This window comes from Aegilops tauschii, chromosome 5, assembly GCF_002575655.3.
Source record: "Aegilops tauschii subsp. strangulata cultivar AL8/78 chromosome 5, Aet v6.0, whole genome shotgun sequence".
In the NCBI taxonomy this organism is placed as follows: Eukaryota; Viridiplantae; Streptophyta; class Magnoliopsida; order Poales; family Poaceae; genus Aegilops; species Aegilops tauschii.
The window spans coordinates 424,000,793-424,020,685 of NC_053039.3; the positions used below are offsets into that span (position 1 = coordinate 424,000,793).

The 19,893-nt window shown below is 46.7% G+C and overlaps 2 protein-coding genes across 2 annotated transcripts; one reads left to right on the forward strand and one right to left on the reverse strand.

Moving 5' to 3' along the window:
- Window positions 1-8,653: 8,653 nt before the first annotated feature.
- LOC109777416 (uncharacterized) lies at window positions 8,654-9,201 on the reverse strand. The gene has a single exon (XM_020336052.2). The coding sequence runs from the start codon at window positions 9,199-9,201 to the stop codon at window positions 8,734-8,736; it is 468 nt and encodes a 155-aa protein (XP_020191641.1). The 3' UTR covers window positions 8,654-8,733.
- Window positions 9,202-12,399: 3,198 nt separating this feature from the next.
- On the forward strand, window positions 12,400-13,684 carry LOC109738367 (uncharacterized). Its single transcript, XM_040389891.2, has 2 exons — window positions 12,400-12,514; window positions 12,826-13,684. The coding sequence occupies exons 1-2, from the start codon at window positions 12,400-12,402 to the stop codon at window positions 13,269-13,271; spliced, it is 561 nt and encodes a 186-aa protein (XP_040245825.1). The 3' UTR covers window positions 13,272-13,684.
- Window positions 13,685-19,893: the final 6,209 nt, after the last annotated feature.

Genomic DNA, 19,893 nt, shown 5'->3' on the forward strand with positions numbered 1-19,893 from the left:
TAGGCTCTACGTTCAAATACAACGGGTGCAAAACAGTTGCACACGCGGAATACTCAGGTTAAACTTGACGAGCCTAGCATATACAGATATGGCCTCGGAACACAGAGACCGAAAGGGTGAGCGTGAATCATATAGTAGATATGATCAACATAGTGATGTTCACCATTGAAACTACTCCATCTCACGTGTTAATCGGACATGGTTTAGTTGCTTTGGATCACGTGATCACTTAGATGATTAGAGAGATGTCTATCTAAGTGGGAGTTCTTAAGTAATATGATTAATTGAACTTAAATTTATCATGAACTTAGTCCTGATAGTATTTTGCAAATTATGTTGTAGATCAATAGCTCGCGTTGTTGCTTCCCTATGTTTATTTTTTGTTCCTAGAGAAAAATTATGTTGAAAGATGTTAGTAGCAAAGATGCGGATTGGATCCGTGATCTGAGGATTATCCTCATTGCTGCACAGAAAAATTATGTCCTTGATGCACCGCTAGGTGACAGACCTATTGCAGGAGCAGATGCAGACGTTATGAACGTTTGGCTAGCTCAATATGATGACTACTTGATAGTTTAGTGCACCATGCTTAACGGCTTAGAATCGGGACTTCAAAGACGTTTTGAACGTCATGGACCATATGAGATGTTCCAGGAGTTGAAATTAATATTTCAAGCAAATACCCGAGTTGAGAGATATGAAGTCTCCAACAAGTTCTATAGCTAAAAGATGGAGGAGAATCGCTCAACTAGTGAGCATGTGCTCAGATTGTCTGGGTACTACAATCGCTTGAATCAAGTGGGAGTTAATCTTCCAGATAAAATAGTGATTGACAGAATTCTCTAGTCACCATCACCAAGTTAGTAGAACTTCGTGATGAACTATAGTATGCAAGGGATGACGAAAGTAATTCCCGAGCTCTTCGTGATGCTGAAATCGACGAAGGTAGAAATCAAGAAAAACATCAAGTGTTGATGGTTGACGAGACCACTAGTTTCAAGAAAAGGGCAAAGGGAAGAAGGGGAACTTCAAGAAGAACGGCAAGCAAGTTGCTGCTCAAGTGAAGAAGCCTAAGTCTGGTCCTAAGCCTGAGACTAAGTGCTTCTACTGCAAAGGGACTGGTCACTAGAAGCGGAACTACCCCAACTATTTGGTGGATAAGAAGGATGGCAAAGTGAACAAAGGTATATTGATATACAGATTATTGATGTGTACTTTACTAGTGTTTATAGCAACCCCTCGGTAATTGATACTGGTTCAGTTGCTAAGAGTAGTAACTCGAAACGGGAGTTGCAGAATAAACAGAGACTAGTAAAAGTGAACAAAGGTATATTTGATATACAGATTATTGATGTGTACTTTACTAGTGTTTATAGCAACCCCTCGGTAATTGATACTGGTTCAGTTGCTAAAGAGTAGTAACTCGAAAACGGGAGTAGCAGAATAAACAGAGACTAGTAAAAGGCGAGGTGGCGATGTGTGTTGGAAGTAGTTCCAAGATTGATATGATCATCATCGCACACTCCCTATACTTTCGGGATTAGTGTTGAAACTAAATAAGTGTTATTTGGTGTTTGCGTTGAGCATGAATATGATTTGATCATGTTTATTGCAATACGGTTATTCATTTAAGTTAGAGAACAATTGTTGTTCTGTTTACATGAATAAAAACCTTCTATGGTCATACACACCAACGAAAATGGTTTGTTGGATCTCGATCGTAGTGATACACATATTCATAATATTGAAGCCAAAAGATGCAAAGTTAATAATGATAGTGCAACTTATTTGTGGCACTGTCGTTTAGGTCATATTGGTGTAAAGCGCATGAAGAAACTCCATACTGATGGGATTTTGGAATCACTTGATTATGAATCACTTGATGCTTACGAACCGTGCCTCATGGGCAAGATGACTAAAACGCCGTTCTCCGGACTATGGAGAGAGCAACAGATTTGTTGGAAATCATACATACAGATGTATGTGGTCCGATGAATATTGAGGCTCATAGCAGGTATCATTATTTTCTGACCTTCACAGATGATTTGAGCAGATATGGGTATATCTACTTAATGAAACAAGAGTCTGAAACATTTGAAAAGTTCATATAATTTCAAAGTGAAGCGGAAAATCATCGTAACAAGAAAATAAAGTTTCTACGATATGATCGTGAAGAAGAGTATTTGAGTTACGAGTTTGGCCTTCAGTTAAAATAATGTGAAATAGTTTCACTACTCACGCCACCTGGAACACCACATCATAATGGTGTGTCCGAACGTCATAAACCGTACTTTATTGGATATAGTGCAATCTATGATGTCTCTTACCAATTTACCACTAATCGTTTTGGGGGTTATGCATTAGAGACAGCTACATTCACGTTAAATAGGGCACCATCAAAATCCGTTGAGACGACGCCTTATGAACTATGGTTTGGCAAGAAACCAAAGTTGTCGTTTCTTAAAATTTTGGGGTTGCGATGCTTATGTGAAAAAGTTTCATCCTGATAAACTCAAACCTAAATCGGAGAAATGTGTCTTCATAGGATACCCAAAGAAGACAGTTGGGTACACCTTCTATCACAGATCCGAAGACAAGACATTTGTTGCTTAGTATGGATCCTTTCTAGAGAAGGAGTTTCTCTCGAAAGAAGTGAGTGGGAGGAAAGTAGAACTTGATGAGGTAACTGTGCCTGCTCCCTTATTGGAAAGTAGTTCATCACAGAAATCTGTTCCTGTGACTCCTACACCAATTAGTGAGGAAGTTAATGATGATGATCATGTAACTTCAGATCAAGTTACTACCAAACCTCGTAGGTAAACCAGAGTAAGATCCGCACCAGAGTGGTACGGTAATCCTGTTTTGGAGGTTATGTTACTAGACCATAACGAACCTACGAACTATGAAGAAGCAATGGTGAGGTCAGATTCCGCAAAATGGCTAGAGGCCATGAAATCTGAGATGAGATCCATGTATGAAGAACAAAGTATGGACTTTGATTGACTTGCCCAATGATCGGCGAGCCATTGAGATTAAATGGATCTTCAAGAGGAAGACGGACGCTAATAGTAGTGTCACTATCTACAAAGCTAGAATTGTCGCAAAAAGGTTTTCGACAAGTTCAAGATGTTGACTACGATGAGAGTTTCTCACTCGTATCTATGCTTAAGTCTGTCCGAATCATGTTAGCAATTGCCGCATTTTATGAAATCTGGCAAAGGGATAAACGAAACTGCATTCCTTGATGGATTTATTAAAGAAGAGTTGTATATGATACAACCAGAAGGTTTTTTCAATCCTAAAGGTGCTAACAAAATATGCAAGCTCCAGCGATCCATCAATGGACTGGTGCAAGCATCTCGGAGTTGGAATATACGCTTTGATAAGTTGATCAAAGCATATAGTTGTATACAGACTTGCGGTGAAGCCTGTATTTACAAGAAAGTAAGTGGGAGCACTACAGCATTTCTGATAAGTATATGTGAATGACATATTGTTGATCGGAAATAATGTAGAATTATTCTGCAAAGCATAAAGGAGTGTTTGAAAGGAGTTTTTCAAAGAAAGACCTCGGTGAAGCTGCTTACATATTGATCATCAAGATCTATAGATATAGATCAAGACACTTGATAAGTTTTTTCAATGAGTTCATACCTTAACAAGATTTTGAAGTAGTTCAAAATACAAGAGTCAAAGAAAGAAGTTCTTGACTGTGTTACAAGGTATGAAATTGAGTAAGACTCAAAGCCCGACCACGGCAGAAGATAGAACGAGAATGAAAGTCATTCCCTATGCCTTGGCCATAGGTTCTATAAAGTATGCCATGCTGTGTACCAAACCTATTGTATACCCTACACTGATTTTGGCAAGGGAGTACAATAGTGATCTAGGAGTAGATCACTAGACAGCGGTCAAAATTATCCATAGTGGAATAAGGAAATGTTTCTCGATTATGGAAGTGACAAAAGGTTCATCGTAAAGGGTTACGTCGATCCAAGTTTTGACACTAAATCTAGATGACTCTAAGTCTCGGTCTAGATACATATTGAAAGTGGGAGCAATTAGCTAGAGTAGCTCCGTACAGAGCATTGTAGACATATAAATTTGCAAAATACTTACGGATCTGAATGTGAGAGACCCGTTGACTAAAATTATCTCACAAGCAAAACATGATCACACCTTAGTACTCTTTGGGTGTTAATCACATAGCGATGTGAACTAGATTACTGACTCTAGTAAACCCTTTGGGTGTTGATCACATGACAATGTGAACTATGGGTGTTAATCACATGGTGATGTGAACTATTGATGTTGAATCACATGGCGATGTGAACTAGATTATTGACTCTAGTGCAAGTGGGAGACTGAAGGAAATATGCCCTAGAGGCAATAATAAATTATTATTTATTTCCTTGTATCATGATAAATGTTTATTATTCATGCTAGAATTGTATTAACCGGAAACATAATACATGTGTGAATATATAGACAAACAGAGTGTCACTAGTATGCCTCTACTTGACTAGCTCATTAATCAAAGATGGTTATGTTTCCTAGCCATAGACATAAGTTGTCATTTGATTAACGAGATCACCTCATTAGGAGAATGACGTGATTGACTTGACCCATTCCGTTAGCTTAGCACCCGATCGTTTAGTATGTTGCTATTGCTTTCTTCATGACTTATACATGTTCCTCTGACTATGAGATTATGCAACTCCCGTTTACCGGTGGAACACTTTGTGTGCTACCAAACGTCACAACGTAAATGGGTGATTATAAAGGTGCTCTACAGGTGTCTCCAAAGGTACTTGTTGGGTTGGCGTATTTCGAGATTAGGATTTGTCACTCCGATTATCGGAGAGGTATCTCTGGCCCACTCGGTAATGCACATCACTATAAGCCTTGCAAGCATTGTGACTAATGTGTTAGTTGCGGGATGATGTATTACGGAACGAGTAAAGAGACTTGCCGGTAACGAGATTGAACTAGGTATCGAGATACCGACGATCGAATCTTGGGCAAGTAACATACCGATGACAAAGGGAACAACGTATGTTGTTATGCGGTCTGACCGATAAAGATCTTCGTAGAATATGTAGGAGCCAATATGGGCATCCAGGTCCCGCTATTGGTTATTGACCGAAGACGTGTCTCGGTCATGTCTACATAGTTCTCGAACCCGTAGGGTCCGCACGCTTAACGTTACGATGACAGTTTTATTGAGTTTTGATGTACCGAAGGAGTTCGGAGTTCCGGATGAGATCGGGGACATGACGAGGAGTCTCGAAATGGCCGAGACGTAAAGATCGATATATTGGACGACTATATTCGGACTTCGGAAAGGTTCCGAGTGATTCGGGTATTTTTCGGAGTACCGGAGAGTTACGGGAATGCGTATTGGGCCTTATTGGGCCATACGGGAAAGAAGGAAAAGGGCCTCAAGGGTGGCCGCACCCCTCCCCTTGGTCTGGTCCGAATCGGACTAGGGAAGGGGGGCGCCCCCTTCCTTCCTTCTCTTTTTCCCTTCCTCTTTTCCTATTCCATATGGGAGGTGGAATCCTACTAGGACTAGGGAGTCCTAGTAGGACTCCACACTTGGTGCGCCCCTCCTAGGGCCGGCCTCCTCGTCCCTTACTCCTTTATATACGGGGGCAGGGGGGCACCCCAGACACACAACAATTTTTCCTTGAGATCTCTTAGCCGTGTGCGGTGCCCCCCTCCACCATATTACACCTCGATAATACCGTTGCGGAGCTTAGGCGAAGCTCTGCGTCGGTGGAACATCATCATCATCACCACGCCGTCGTGCTGACGAAACTCTCCCTCAACACTCGGCTGGATCGGAGTTCGAGGGACGTCATCGAGCTGAACGTGTGTAGAACTCGGAGGTGCCGTACGTTCGGTACTTGATCGGTCGGATCGTGAAGACGTACGACTACATCAACCGCGTTGTGATAACGCTTCCGCTGTCGGTCTACGAGGGTACGTGGACAACACTCTCCCTCTCGTTGCTATGCATCACCATGGTGTTGCGTGTGCGTAGGAAAATTTTGAAATTACTATGTTCCCCAACACGATACTCGGAGTGACAAATCCTAATCCCGATCTATGCCAACTCAACAAACACCTTCGAAAATACCTGTAGAGCATCTTTATGATTACCCAGTTACGTTGTGACGTTTGATAGCACACAAGGCATTTTTCTGGTATCCCGGAGTTGCATACTCTCATAGTCGAAGGAATATATATTTGACATGAAGAAAGCAATAGCAATAAACTGAACTATCAATACGCTAAGCTAACAGATGGGTCTTGTCCATCACATCATTATTCTAATGATGTGATCTCGTTATCAAATGACAACACATGTCTATGGTTAGGAAACATTAACCATCTATGATCAACAAGATAGTCTAGTGGCTTACTAGGGACACGGTATTTGTTTATGTATTCACACATGTATTTAAGTTTCCGATCAATACAATTCTAGCATGAATAATAAACCTTTATCATGAATAAGGGGATATAAAATAACAATTTTATTATTGCCTCTAGTGCATATTTTCTTCAACACACACACGCATATATATATATATATATATATATATAGAGAGAGAGAGAGAGGTGAGATTGATCCAACGTCTCCTAGAATGGAGGGATGGCGCTCAAGCCAAGCACTATTGGCATGTTTGTTGTTTAAGAAGAGCTCAGCTTTATAAATAACCGAAATCCGATGGTGATTTTTTAAGGAAAAACGAATCCTTTTTGCCCTTAACGGATCCTTTCCAGTTTGCTTCAATGCATGACTTCTTTTCTTGTGATTTCTTACTTCAAATTGAAATTCACTGAATAAAAACGACATACAAAAACATGATGTATCAACGGACACAGTGTGTCGTTGCGCGAGCATGGGCTATTTGTACATGGTTTGATGTTCGATGGTCGATGGTCAATAGCCCGTAGCTCTAGTATCATCGATGGTCGATGTTTGTAACCTCAATTAGCTGACATGAGCTTGGCTTTTCCTAGGAGTAGTCTACCGCTGATTGATTGGCCGCGCCACCGAGACCACAGGGGGCAGCTCGCAGAGGAGAACTTCATGTCCAGCTCAGCTAGATTAGTTTTTAACGTTTTAACCATTCCATTGTTTGGAGTGGTAATGGTAGGTATGCCGTGTGGTGGCTCGGCTCATCGCCTTGAGTTTTGCCATGTTCAAACGCATTTGAATCATATGGACATTGTGGTCACCGTTGTCACTGAGGGTGGAAAAGAGGATAAGCAACGACACAGGTAAAGTGGCATGTTGGGGGGTTTTGAGCCATGTCTAGTTGGCTCGAGAATATAGATCGTGGTGTTTTTTTCTCCCGTTGCAACATACGGGTATGTTTGCTATACAATAAGGACATTTCTAACCGATCCCCTATAACCGGTTAGTGCAGTATATTTAGCTTTTTACTCCACTAACCGGCACCTAGCCGATCCCCAATCCGGCCTAGCGGAGTATAATTTTACTCCTCTTTCTAAAAATTTCCCTATTTTTACTCCCTCTTTGATCCGCCGAGTAAAACGGCGCAGCTATCCTCTGCTGCCTCTCCCTCCCCTCCCGCGCGGCATCTTTGCCCCCGTCGCCCTCCTACCCCTTCCCCCTCTCCGCTGGCACCCGCTAGCCTCCGGGGAAGCCTTGTAGGACTCCGCTGTTGTCCTCCACCACCTCCTCGTCCCACCACCGGCCAAAAATCAAGGGGATCTGTGGCTGCTGTCGCCGCCGTCGGATTTGGCGTTTCCGGCAACCAACGGCTGCACCTTGGCATGGATTGGTCAGGAAGCGGCCCACAAATCCATGGCAAAGCCTCCGCGCCGCATGCAGGTACCGGCTCTTCCTCTAGCCACTCTAATCGCACCCGGTGTCAGTTCGCCGATAAATACACAGCCGACTGTCGCCTGGGCTCGGCGCTCGCGCAGCAGCTCACCAGCTTGCAGCTGCCGATCATACAATGCGATGACTACACACGACAAGTGGTGCGCCGAGTTTCTACCATGCCGAGAGATCCCAGACGGGTGTTCTTAAAATGCACAAACGATGGGGTATGTGCTTGTTTTAATTCGGTTTTTCACCGGATTCGGTGCGGTGGCTCATTGATACTCATCTACGTGTGTAGGATGATGGATGCTCGTTTTGCTATTGGGAAAAAGAATACATCGGTTTATTGATAGCACGAAAATTAGTAGATGTACGTGCACTCGTTGCTAGAAATGAGTCTAAACATGATACTAGATGTGAGCAACATCTAATTCTTTAGAATCAAAGAAGAAGAATGAAGTATGGAAGATCGAGAATCCGCAGATCAACAATGAAGGCATGGAGAAGATAGTAATCCAACTAGTGGGAGCAATTATAGAAGTTAGATATCTTCTAAAATGTCTAATTATGGTTCTTGTTTTGTTTGGTGTTGCTCTTCTAATAAATAATTGATGAATTATTATGTAATTCAATGTCGTTGAATGAAATAAAGAAGCAAAAAGATGTGTTTCAGTGGCCGAAATTGAAATGCAAACGAAAAAAAATACTCCGCTAAGTCCAGGGCATCGGTTAATTAGAGTTGGCCTAAAATAAGTATATAATGGAGTTCACACCCACCATTTGCATAACAAGATGTAGACAAACATCTAAACCTTTGATTGATCAAAATAGGTTCGTAATCACTGATTTCATAAAACGAGTACGAAGCTTTAGGCGCTGGGATAAAACCAGTCTATCCGCAAGCTATGGCCGTCAAAGCAATAGCAGTTGAGCTCGTCAATGGCCTTCTCGGCATCCTCCCGGCGCTCGAAGACCAGGCATGCGAAGCCCTTGCACACCGCGGGGGCGTCCATTGCGACGTGCCACATCCTCAGGGGCCCGAACCGGGCGAAGAGCTCCGCTATGCGAGCCGGGCGCGGGCAGTGCTCTGGCAGGTTGGTGACGCGCACGAAGCGGCGCAGGAACGCGCGGTGGCCGGACGGCACGTCCCTGTCGTCCCTCCAGGCGGCGAGCCTCGCCTTGCAGGGCACGTACCCGACGGAGGACACCAGGTAGTCGTAGGGGCAGGAGAGCTCGCCGTGTTTCTCCCCCGCATCCTCTTCCCCGCAGATGCAGCACGACTCGGCGTTCGGGTCCTTCCAGAAGTTGATCGCCGCGGCGCGCGCGCTCGCGTCCATGTATGCAGCTTTTTTGGGCGCCGCAAAGTGGGGAACGAGCAAGACGGAAGTGATCGATGCGGCGTGTACGTAGTGCGTACGTGGTGTTGGTTGCTTTTAGAGTCGGGAAACCTTTCCACTCGGCGCGCCGGCCGAACGCTGCACTGGACACACGCGCGTCGTTGGATCTGACTTGATCGAACTGACCTGAACTGACCAGAGCGATACGCAACCACCCGTGGCTACTTTAAACGTGTCCTCGTGCGGGCCCCATGAAAAAAGCGGCAGTGACCTTATCTTCTCGTTCCCATCCCCTTGCATCTTTTCCACCGCTCAACTCTCCCTGCCTTCTCTCTCCGTTTCTTCTCTCCACCACCACATCCAGGAAGTGCGGAGCCGTGGTGATGCGCTGGAGCTGCAACCAATGGCGTGCTGGAGCAGCAATCAGCGGCACACTGGAGCTGCAGCAATGCGCTGGTGTTGCGGCCGGCGGCGTGCTTAGCTCCCCTACATCGAGCGTGCTAAGAGCCTACCCCAACCCCTGGTTTCACTCCGGCTAGCCGGCGCTACCCTCGTACCAGTTGCTACAACCGGTGTTTTGATTTGCTGGAAGCAGCTCCATTTTTTGCTACAACCATTGTCTTTTGCTTTTGCTGAAAGAACATCCAATTTTGTATTTTTGCTACCAATGGCATTTTGCTTTGCTGGAAGCGGCTCCATTTTTTGCTACAACCACCCTTTTTTGAGTTGCTGGAAGAACACCCAATTTTGCTTTTTTGCTACCAATGACGTTTTGGTTTGCTGGAAGCAGCTATAATTTTTGCTACAACCACCGTTTTTTGCTCTGCTGGAAGAACTCCCAATTTTGCATTTTTGCTAGCAATGGAGTTTTGGTTTGCTGGAACCCGTTTCGATTTTTGCTACAACCGTTGTTTTGGTTTTTGATAGAACATCACCCTATTTTTGCTGGAAGATTTTTTGCTACAACTAGCCACCCCAATGCTACAACCGGCAGCTTTTTTTGCTACCATCGGCAAACGGCTTAGGTGTGACGGCAGAGGCAGCGGCCTGTTTATTTGCATCAACCAGCGAGAACGACAGATACTTCCGTCGGCGGCGTGGGCCTTTTTTTTGCTGCAACCGGCACGACAACGAGCTACGCGGACGTTTCTGCGTGCGGTGACGAGGAGGACGGTACCAGCGGCGGCGCGAGCCGGCAGCGACAGCGAGGGCGGCGACCGGCGGTGAGGGAAGACGAGGAGGCGAGGCGGTCGGCGCGTGCGGGGGCAGTGCTCTCTTTCCTCTCCTTTTTCCTCGTGCAGGAGGTTGAAGATGAGGGGAGGACGGGGACAGTTCCAGATCTGACGGTTGTGCTTGTGCTAATCAAACGGCCATGGGCTGACCGGCCAAAAAGTTAGTCCGGCGCGCCAGCGCCTAGCATTCTATCTTATTAGGGCAGTGATCTGCGCCGGCGCACCGGCCCAACGTTTCGGCCGGTCGCGCGCGGGCCGTCAGATCAAATCGCGGAGACCGTCAGATCTAGGTAAAAAACGATTCGCCCAGCTCCCTTCTTCCTCTCGCAGAAACGTTGTCTCCTCCCCCGAGCACCGCCGAGACCACGCCATAACCCGCGAGAAAACAGCCGAGCTTGAAGCACCACCGCGGCGTTCCCTCGTCGCCGGTGGGCGCCCTCGCCGGCCTTCTGCGTTTGCCCAAGAACAGCGGTCGCCACGGATGCAGCTCCGCCGCCCGCGCTTGTCGGAGATCCGCGCTCGCCATGGATGTAGCTCCTCTGGCCGCGCTCGCCATGGATGCAGCTCCGCTGGCCGCGCTCGCCATGGATGCAGCATCGCCGTCCGCGCTCGCCATGGATGGATCCCGCCTGCGCACGCCATGGATGCAGCTCCGCCTCGCTGGCGATTGACTGGTTCCAGCAAATATAATTGGCCGTTGTAGCATTTTTCGTTGTTGGTTGTAGCAAAATGGAGACACGGTTGCAACAAAAAAGAAAGGTCGCCATTGTCGCTGGTTGTAGCTCGCCGTTGCAGATAGCAAACATTTGCATTCTAAAAAAATGAACGGATGTAACAAAACCCGTTCCCGGACGTAGCAAATACCTATGACAGTTGTAACAAAAAGCCGTCGTCGTCGTCGCGGGTCGCAGCTCGGCCATGATGGATGTAGCAAAACATTATGCCGGTTGTAGCAAAAAATGATGCTAGTTGTAGCAAAACCGCGGCGCCGGCTGTGTGTTGTAGCAAAACGTGACGCTAGTTGTAGCAAAAGTGTTATGCCAGTTGTAGCAAAAATCTATGCCGCCAGTCAATCAACGCCATTTGAATGAATGTAGCAAAAAACTTCTGCGGTAGTAGCAAAATCAAACTACGGATGCAGCAAAAACGGCGTCGCCGCCTTCACGAGGTCGCAGCTCCGCCTTACATGGATGTAGCGAAAAACCCCAACGTAGTAGCAAAATCCTGCTACGGTTGCAGCAAAACATCGTTGTCGTCGTCGCGAGGTCCGAGCTCCGCCTGATGGATGTAGCAAAAAGCTTCGCCGGTAGTAGCAAAATTCAACTACGGCTGCAGCTTCCCCTTTTTGTGCTGTGCCATTGAAGCTTTCTATGTCTATGGTTGAAGCTTTTTTCAATGGCTGTTGAAGCATTTCTAGGTGACGGTTGCAACACTTCTATACGTGGGAGGATCCGGGCATGACGGGCAGGCAGCCATGGCGGGCGGCGAGGGAGCGCCTGGCCGCCGGCGACGGAGCTTGTGGTGGCCCAGTCGCTACCCGGGAGGAGGAGGGGGGGAGGGGATGCGCGCGCTTGAAGGCTGTAGGTAGGGTATGAATATGGCCATGGCAGCAGGCAGCCATGGCGGCCGGCGAGGGAGCGCCTGGCCGCCGGCGATGGAGTCCGTGGTGGCCTAGTCGCAGCCCGGGGGAGGGGAAGGATGCGCGCACATAGGCTGGAGGTAGGGGATGGAGGCGCATAAGGAAGGAGGCGGGGATGCGGGACCACTGCGCGGGCGCGTTTGCCAGCGTGGCGTGCGAACCGGCGCAACCGCGCCCAAACGTTTCCGTAACAAAAACATCCGATCCGAGTCACGGTCGAATTTGGTATCCAAACCTTCCAAGTCTCATTGGCAGCTAAAAGTACGCCACAGGGTTAATAAGTAAGGAAACGTTAGAGAAGAAACCAACCGCCGGAAAGTCGAGGAGATGGCCAGCCGCAGACAGCGGAGGAAGATCGGCGAGAAGAAGAAGAGGAGAAAGGCCAGAGCGGCTACGATAAAGAAGAAGATTGTCAAGAAGCCGTCTGCGCCAGCGCCGCAAGGTTCGTGCGTTTCTCTTCTTCTTTTTCTTTTGCGGGGCTTCTCTTGTTGGACAACCAATATGCAGTTTTTTTTGTTGAGGGAATTTCCTTCATGGTCCATACACGGACACTAACACGCGTTCGTGCACATCTGAAAAGCCATCCAACCCAAACCCTCTGCCGCGCGCACGGGGTGCAGAAACGGGCGGCAGGAGGGCACGGCGCCGGCCAAGGAGCAGGACGACAAGAAACGTGCGTACGCATATGACCGGTGTACGTACTTCCATAATCGACCAAGCGTGTACGGTACTGACGACATCCCTCGTGTTTTCTCTCAGACGATGAGCGCCGCCGCAGTGAGAAGAGGACGTGCGGCGTCTGCGGAGTAGGCAGACTCCACGACAACGATCACTTCTGCCCCTACAACTACATCCACGGGCCTATCCGCCTCAGCACCTGCGCGGAGCGGTGCCGTCCGGGGAGTCACCCGCTGTTGCTGGCCTCCTCCTGCTCTGAGACTGACCAGCTGCGGCGCCTCGTACGAGTGACCAACGTGCCGCTGAGCGCGATACCCGGCAACCGCGAGCTCAACTGGCTCTTCAGGCGGTTCGGAGCGCTCGTCGGGTGCAAACTCACGAGGCTGAGTTTCGACGACCGCGTCGGCTTCGGTTGGGTCGCGTTCGAGAGCCGCGACAACGCGGAGGAGGCCGTCAACAAGCTCAACGGCCACCTCGTCGGCGACCGCAGGCTCCGAGTCGACTGGGCATATCCATGCTGAGATATTAGATAAACTAGTAGAACGACGTGCGTTGCTACGGGCTACAATGCATATAAATGATTCAAATAAATAATTAAGATTGTCTCTAAGGTTGAACCACATTTCTCCCTCTTGTCTGGACATGTTTAGAAATCAAACGGGTGTTCAACGCTCTTCCCAAAATCAAGGGGGGCAAGGCATGCCCCGCCCATGACACCTCCCAAGCCAACAAGGCAGACCTGATGTCTCCTGGGCCATTGTCACGTTGTAACATACAGTTGAATGTCTTGCATTACCATCAAGCAAAAATTTGATGTTTGTTGTTGGGCATGCAACTGGTACACCACCGTGTCCGTTATTAACTCTTGAAGCAACCAACCAATGCATTTACCCTTCTATCCTAACCAAAAAATTGCATGACTTGATAAAAAAAATATGAACCGCCCGCTCATGCAATTTATCGCAAAGCCATCTCTGATGAAATGTAATTTGTCACATTTTCTAAAGTAGGAAAATTATTTAGCTTAGACAACCATAACTGAACAGACGTAGCCCAGTCCCCATCCTGCTCACTCTGAACCCTTGCTCTTATCACAATATCCACTAACTCATGTTCTAAGTGAGCTAGTGATCAACACCACCATCAGGCCAGCAGCAAAAAACAAGGGCGGCAACCGCCTTCCTATCTTAGTGATAGTACCTCCTGGTTCTATACTGGACCCACCCTTCATCCCGGGCTATAGCACGTCGTCGTCACGCTCATACATTGCTATGTAAAAATAGAGCTATGAACAGAAATTTTCGCCCAAAGCACTTAAGAGATAAACCTAAAACTACTTTTAGGTCACCAAATTTACCAATTATATGCTCCAATAAACCAAATGAAAGAGAGGGCATATCAAGTTGGAACCTTGAGTAAAATTTACTCTCCTCACTTTCTATCTGATATACCTAAAATTGCTTTTAGGTCACCAAATTTACCAACTATATGCTCCAATAAACCAAATGAAAGAGAGGGCATATCAAGTTGGAACCTTGAGTTTCCCTTCAACGAAAGTTGGAGCTGTGAGCTAAATACGAGAACCTAAATAGATAATATTCGAGATGTTTGAGGTACTGCGAAAACCATCTAAAACCTAATAAAAAGTCTAGCTGAAATATAAATATTTGATTATATTGCATGGATAAACCAGCATTGCCACCGGAGAAAACAATTATTGACACCAAATTGTTCTGATCAAGAATGTGTATTGAACTTGACAGAATATGGTTTTCATGCATAGAGTGACAAGTTTTCACTCTCACCCGCTTCTTATTGGAGCAAAAGGCCACAACCCTCCTGAAAAATGAGACCAAGGGCATTGGTACGTTTTATAGCCCAAAACAGGGCAACAACGAGATGTGCAAGAACTAAAAATAAAGTGCTAAAAGCATGGTTTACTAAGGATAACCGTTCATATACTGAAACATAGATAAACAACAAGTAAATTCAAAGCATGCTACCCCCGTGCCAGGAAAGGACTTCAGCATACAGAAAATTTGATGCATGGAGCTTCAAGCTTCACCAGCCAGCCGACGTGTTCTTTAGTTCTACACCGGTTCATTGCCACCTTGGAATGGTGGCTTCCATCATCTTCGCTGCCACGATGACCCGAAATTGGTCCAACTCTAGAGTGATGTGCGTTGGTTACAACGGCCATGAACGTAGCAACCGGTACTTCTAATTCATACCTCTTGGCATAAAAACAAAATGGATTATCTCACTCAACTCCTAGAGGGATTCGAGTCATCATTGAAATCTGGAGGAAGAAGAAGACTGTAGACCAGCAGTCTGAGAAAGGAAATGGTCATGAGAAGAACAATGAAGATACTATTGTCACCTGAGCCGATTACATAATGGGGTAAAAAACATGATTGGACGAAACATATAATTTTGTTAGGTTGAAAATCAGAAACATTGTGCCAATTTATAAAAGCCACAGAAAACATACTTGCTGATTCATTCGACAACATGAGAGCTCAAACTAAGTTGAAGTGTCTTCCTTTAAAAAGAATCCAGTATCGATCATGAATTGTTCAGCAAAAATGAGAGTGCATGAATATAGGCTACTGCAGTATATTATATATGCAACTGGTAATTCTCGTAAGTGAGAAAATACATCGCTTGCAAGAATGTGCTTACCTAACTTGATCTCAGCTATTTTCATATGAGCTTTACAAATTTTACATACTATGTTAGATATGTCTTTCTGTTCTCAGGTTTTTAACTGAAAAAACATGATACTACGCAATTTGTCCTCACCCCGCCGGTGGGTCAGCAGTATGGTTATGGCTCATCCTTGGTGTGCTTAGGCGATGATCACCTTTGGGGTGCATTAAGGTGAAGGCTGTGCTGTCCGATGCCATGCTGTCACATGATCATGTAACTGTAATAAGAACTACAGGTGATAGAATATGCATGAAAACAATTGGTCAGTTCATCATATCCCCTGCCACTAGCTACAAAATATAACAATATCCACATGTTTTATATCCCCTGTCAGCAACTACGACATGTGAAAATCTTGACAGGTAACAAATTGGTAACTGAGCAACATCTATGCTGTCATGTAAACAATAATGACGAGGTTCAGTTAGAGTTAAGATGTCATTGTGTTGTACTGTCAAAGAAAAAGGACGTTCGCATGGCATTGCTACTGTGAAAAAAACTGCATGCCAGCAACTCAATAGTACCTGTCAAAATACATGATAACCTGTAATAGATAGACTTCACTCTCAAAATACATGTTTGTATCTCCATTGCAATTTGGAGAAGTAGCTATCCAAACCAAGATGCTGCAATCTTAGAGAAGAGAAGGTTGAATCATACCGTATACCAGTATTAGCTCCAGGCACGAGCACAAATCACTCTGATATTTTCTGCTCTGTCTGTGCACTTCATGCCCAGCTTGGTGCCGCATTGCTTGCTGCCACTACCTGACGGAGCACACCAACCATGTAATCCACGGTCCACCCAGCAAGGCATTCTAACAAGTAATCCACCACGACTGTATCCACGATCCACACAGACCATATGCATCCGACAGCTGTATCCTAAAATCAAGAAAATCACGGAACAAGTCTGGCGATGGCTGCTCATCTTGATGGTTCTCTCTCGAAATTGTGAGGAGGACGGCCCAGAGATTCCTCCGGCGAGGAGGAGAACGATGCCGACGGTGCGGACATTCCTGCAGGAGGCGAGTGGTAGCGAGCATCGTGTAGCGGAGGCCAGCGAAGGTGAGGACACGTCCAAATGCCCCATCGACCAGCGCAGGCACGTCGTGATGGGGAAGGGGCCCGAAGGAGACGACGAACCTAGCCGCCACGGGGTAGGGCAGCGGCAGTCGGGAAACGCCAAAGGAGCATGGAGGTGGAGGGCGTTTCTGGCGTGGGTCGTGTTGGCTGGCTTTTTTCTGGAAGGAAGAATTGCCCTGGTTTTCTTACGACAGTTTTTTGGTTTGATGAAAAAAATCGATGGCGAGCGAGGGGGTCGTGCGAGGGGAGGGGAGCGGACGAACGAACGAACGAACAAACGACGTACCGACTCGTCCGAGTAGAGATACCTATTCCGTACGTGCAATGTAGTATATTGTGGAATTTCCTTTTTTTTTGGGGGGCTTGTGGAATTTCCTTCACACAGCGAGAGCATCTTTAGCCGATCCCAAAAACTGTAATGGAGTAAAAAAATTATTTTACTCCACTAAACCACACCTAGCCGATCCCCTAATAAATCTGATAAGGGATTAAAAAATTTACTCCTCCACCGAAACCTTCCCTCGTTGCGCATAAATATACTCAGCCCCCGCGCGGCCAAGTAAAAATTGTCCCATCTCTTTCCCCGCCCGCGCGGCCAAGTAAAATTTGTCCCGTCTCTTTCCCCCGCCGCACGGTTGCATCCTTCCCGCCTCCGCCACGCCATGCGTCGCCATCGCCACCGATGACAACCCCCGTCATCGGAATTGGTACTCAAGACCCTTCCGCCACCCCGCCGGCCACCGCCGCCGCCAGAAACCACCACCGTGCCGCCGCCCACACCGAAAAGAAGGTTTGGGTTGAAAAATCTTCACCGGCCACAAGCACTGGCTCCCACCGCGACCAAGGCCGCCGCCCACACCGAAAAGAAGGTTTGGGATGAAAAAACTTCACCGGCCACAAGCACTGGCTCCCACCGCGACCAAGGCCGCCGCCCACACCGAATTCTCCATTGACGGGCATAGAGTTTTGATGAAGAGGGAGACATGGAGGCCACCTAGGCCATCTTCCGCGATGGAGTTCCTAATGCATCCAATCAGAAGGTCTTGTTGTTTATATGCCATCAAAATTGATATGATCCTGAATCATCAGTCTCCCTTGATATGATCCTGAATCAAAATTGTTCTGCGGCCGATATCCGTTGATGAGGAGGTGGCCAAAAGCCAAGTACCGATGAATCTGATGGCGAAAGCGGGTCTGCGACATCTCGCTACTGCTGCAGAGAGCGTGGACGCGCAAAACTTCGAGGGAGGTGAAGTTGCTGGTGCTAGGCGGGAGAGTTGGCCCCAAACGTCAGAGCTGTTAACCAAGAAGGGTGGCAGATGCGCTATCTCGCCGCTGGCCTTTATATTTACGTCCGGTTTAGCTAGGCTTTTTTCAGACCGAACAGAAGCGGTATAGTACATCACCTCATATCAAAATGAAACTTCTTAAACTTATGAGCTCCATAAAATTTATTCATATTTTCCATTAACTTTATTCACATAATTCCTTACATAAACATCATATACGTTTGAAGGAAATATGCCCTAGAGGCAATAATAAAGTTATTATTTTTTTCCTTATATCATGATAAATGTTTATTATTCATGCTAGAATTGTATTAACCGGAAACATAATACATGTGTGAATACATAGACAAACAGAGTGTCACTAGTATGCCTCTACTTGACTAGCTCGTTAATCAAAGATGGTTATGTTTCCTAGCCATAGACATGAGTTGTCATTTGATTAACGGGATCACCTCATTAGGAGAATGACGTGATTGACTTGACCCATTCCGTTAGCTTAGCACCCGATCGTTTAGTATGTTGCTATTGCTTTCTTCATGACTTATACATGTTCCTATGACTATGAGATTATGCAACTCCCGTTTACCGGAGGAACACTTTGTGTGTTACCAAACGTCACAACATAAATGGGTGATTATAAAGGTACTCTACAGGTGTCTCCGAAGGTACTTGTTGGGTTGGCGTATTTCGAGATTAGGATTTGTCACTCCGATTGTCGGAGAGGTATCTCTGGGCCCTCTCGGTAACGCACATCACTTAAGCCTTGCAAGCATTGCAACTAATGAGTTTGTTGCGAGATGATGTATTACGGAACGAGTAAAGAGACTTGCCAGTAACGAGATTGAACTAGGTATTGAGATACCGACGATCAAATCTCGGGCAAGTAACATACCGATGACAAAGGGAACAACGTATGTTGTTATGCGGTCTGACCGATAAAGATCTTCGTAGAATATGTGGGAGCCAATATGGGCATCCAGGTCCCGCTATTGGTTATTGACCGGAGACGTGTCTCGGTCATGTCTACATAGTTCTCGAACCCGTAGGGTCCGCACGCTTAACGTTACGATGACAGTTTTATTGAGTTTTGATGTACCGAAGGAGTTCGGAGTCCCGGATGAGATCGGGGATATGACGAGGAGTCTCGAAATGGTCGAGACGTAAAAATCGATATATTGGATGACTATATTCGGACTTCGGAAAGGTTCCGAGTGATTCGGGTATTTTTGGGAGTACCGGAGAGTTACGGGAATTCGTATTGGGCCTTAATGGGCCATACGGGAAAGGAGAGAAAGGCCTCAAAAGGTGGCCGCACCCCTCCCCATGGTCTGGTCCGAATTGGACTAGGGAAGGGGGCCGCACCCTTCCATCTTTCTCCTTCCCCCTTCCCTTCTCCTACTCCCACAAGGAAAGGAGGAGTCCTACTCCCGGTGGGAGTAGGACTCCCCCCTATGGCGCGCCTCTCCCCTTGGCCGGCTGTCTCCCCCTTGCTCCTTTATATACGGGGGCAGGGGGGCACCCCAGAGACACAACAATTGATCCTTGAGATCTCTTAGCCGTGTGCGGTGCCCCCCTCCACCATATTACACCTCGATAATACCGTTGCGGAGCTTAGGCGAAGCCCTGCGTCGGTGGAACATCATCATCGTCATCACGCCGTCGTGCTGACAAAACTCTCCCTCAACACTCGGCTGGATCGGAGTTCGAGGGACGTCATCGAGCTGAACGTGTGTAGAACTCGGAGGTGCCGTGCGTTTGGTACTTGATCGGTCGGATCGTGAAGACGTACGACTACATCAACCGCGTTGTGATAACGCTTCCGCTTTCGGTCTACGAGGGTACGTGGACAACACGCTCCCCTCTCGTTGCTATGCATCACCAAGATCTTGCGTGTGCGTAGGAATTTTTTTGAAATTACTACGTTCCCCAACAGTGGCATCCGAGCCTGGTTTTATGCGTTGATGCTATGCACGAGTAGAACACAAGTGAGTTGTGGGCGATATAAGTCATACTGCTTACCAGCATGTCATACTTTGGTTCAGCGGTATTGTGAGATGAAG

Excerpts from the sequence above, each read along its gene's own strand:
- LOC109777416 (XM_020336052.2), bottom strand. The coding sequence starts at position 9,201 with ATGGACGCGAGCGCGCGCGCCGCGGCGATCAACTTCTGGAAGGACCCG.
- LOC109738367 (XM_040389891.2), top strand. The coding sequence starts at position 12,400 with ATGGCCAGCCGCAGACAGCGGAGGAAGATCGGCGAGAAGAAGAAGAGG. Across the intron at positions 12,515-12,825 it reads GTCTGCGCCAGCGCCGCAAG|TCTCAGACGATGAGCGCCGC; the intron begins GTTCGTGCGTTT and ends CCTCGTGTTTTC.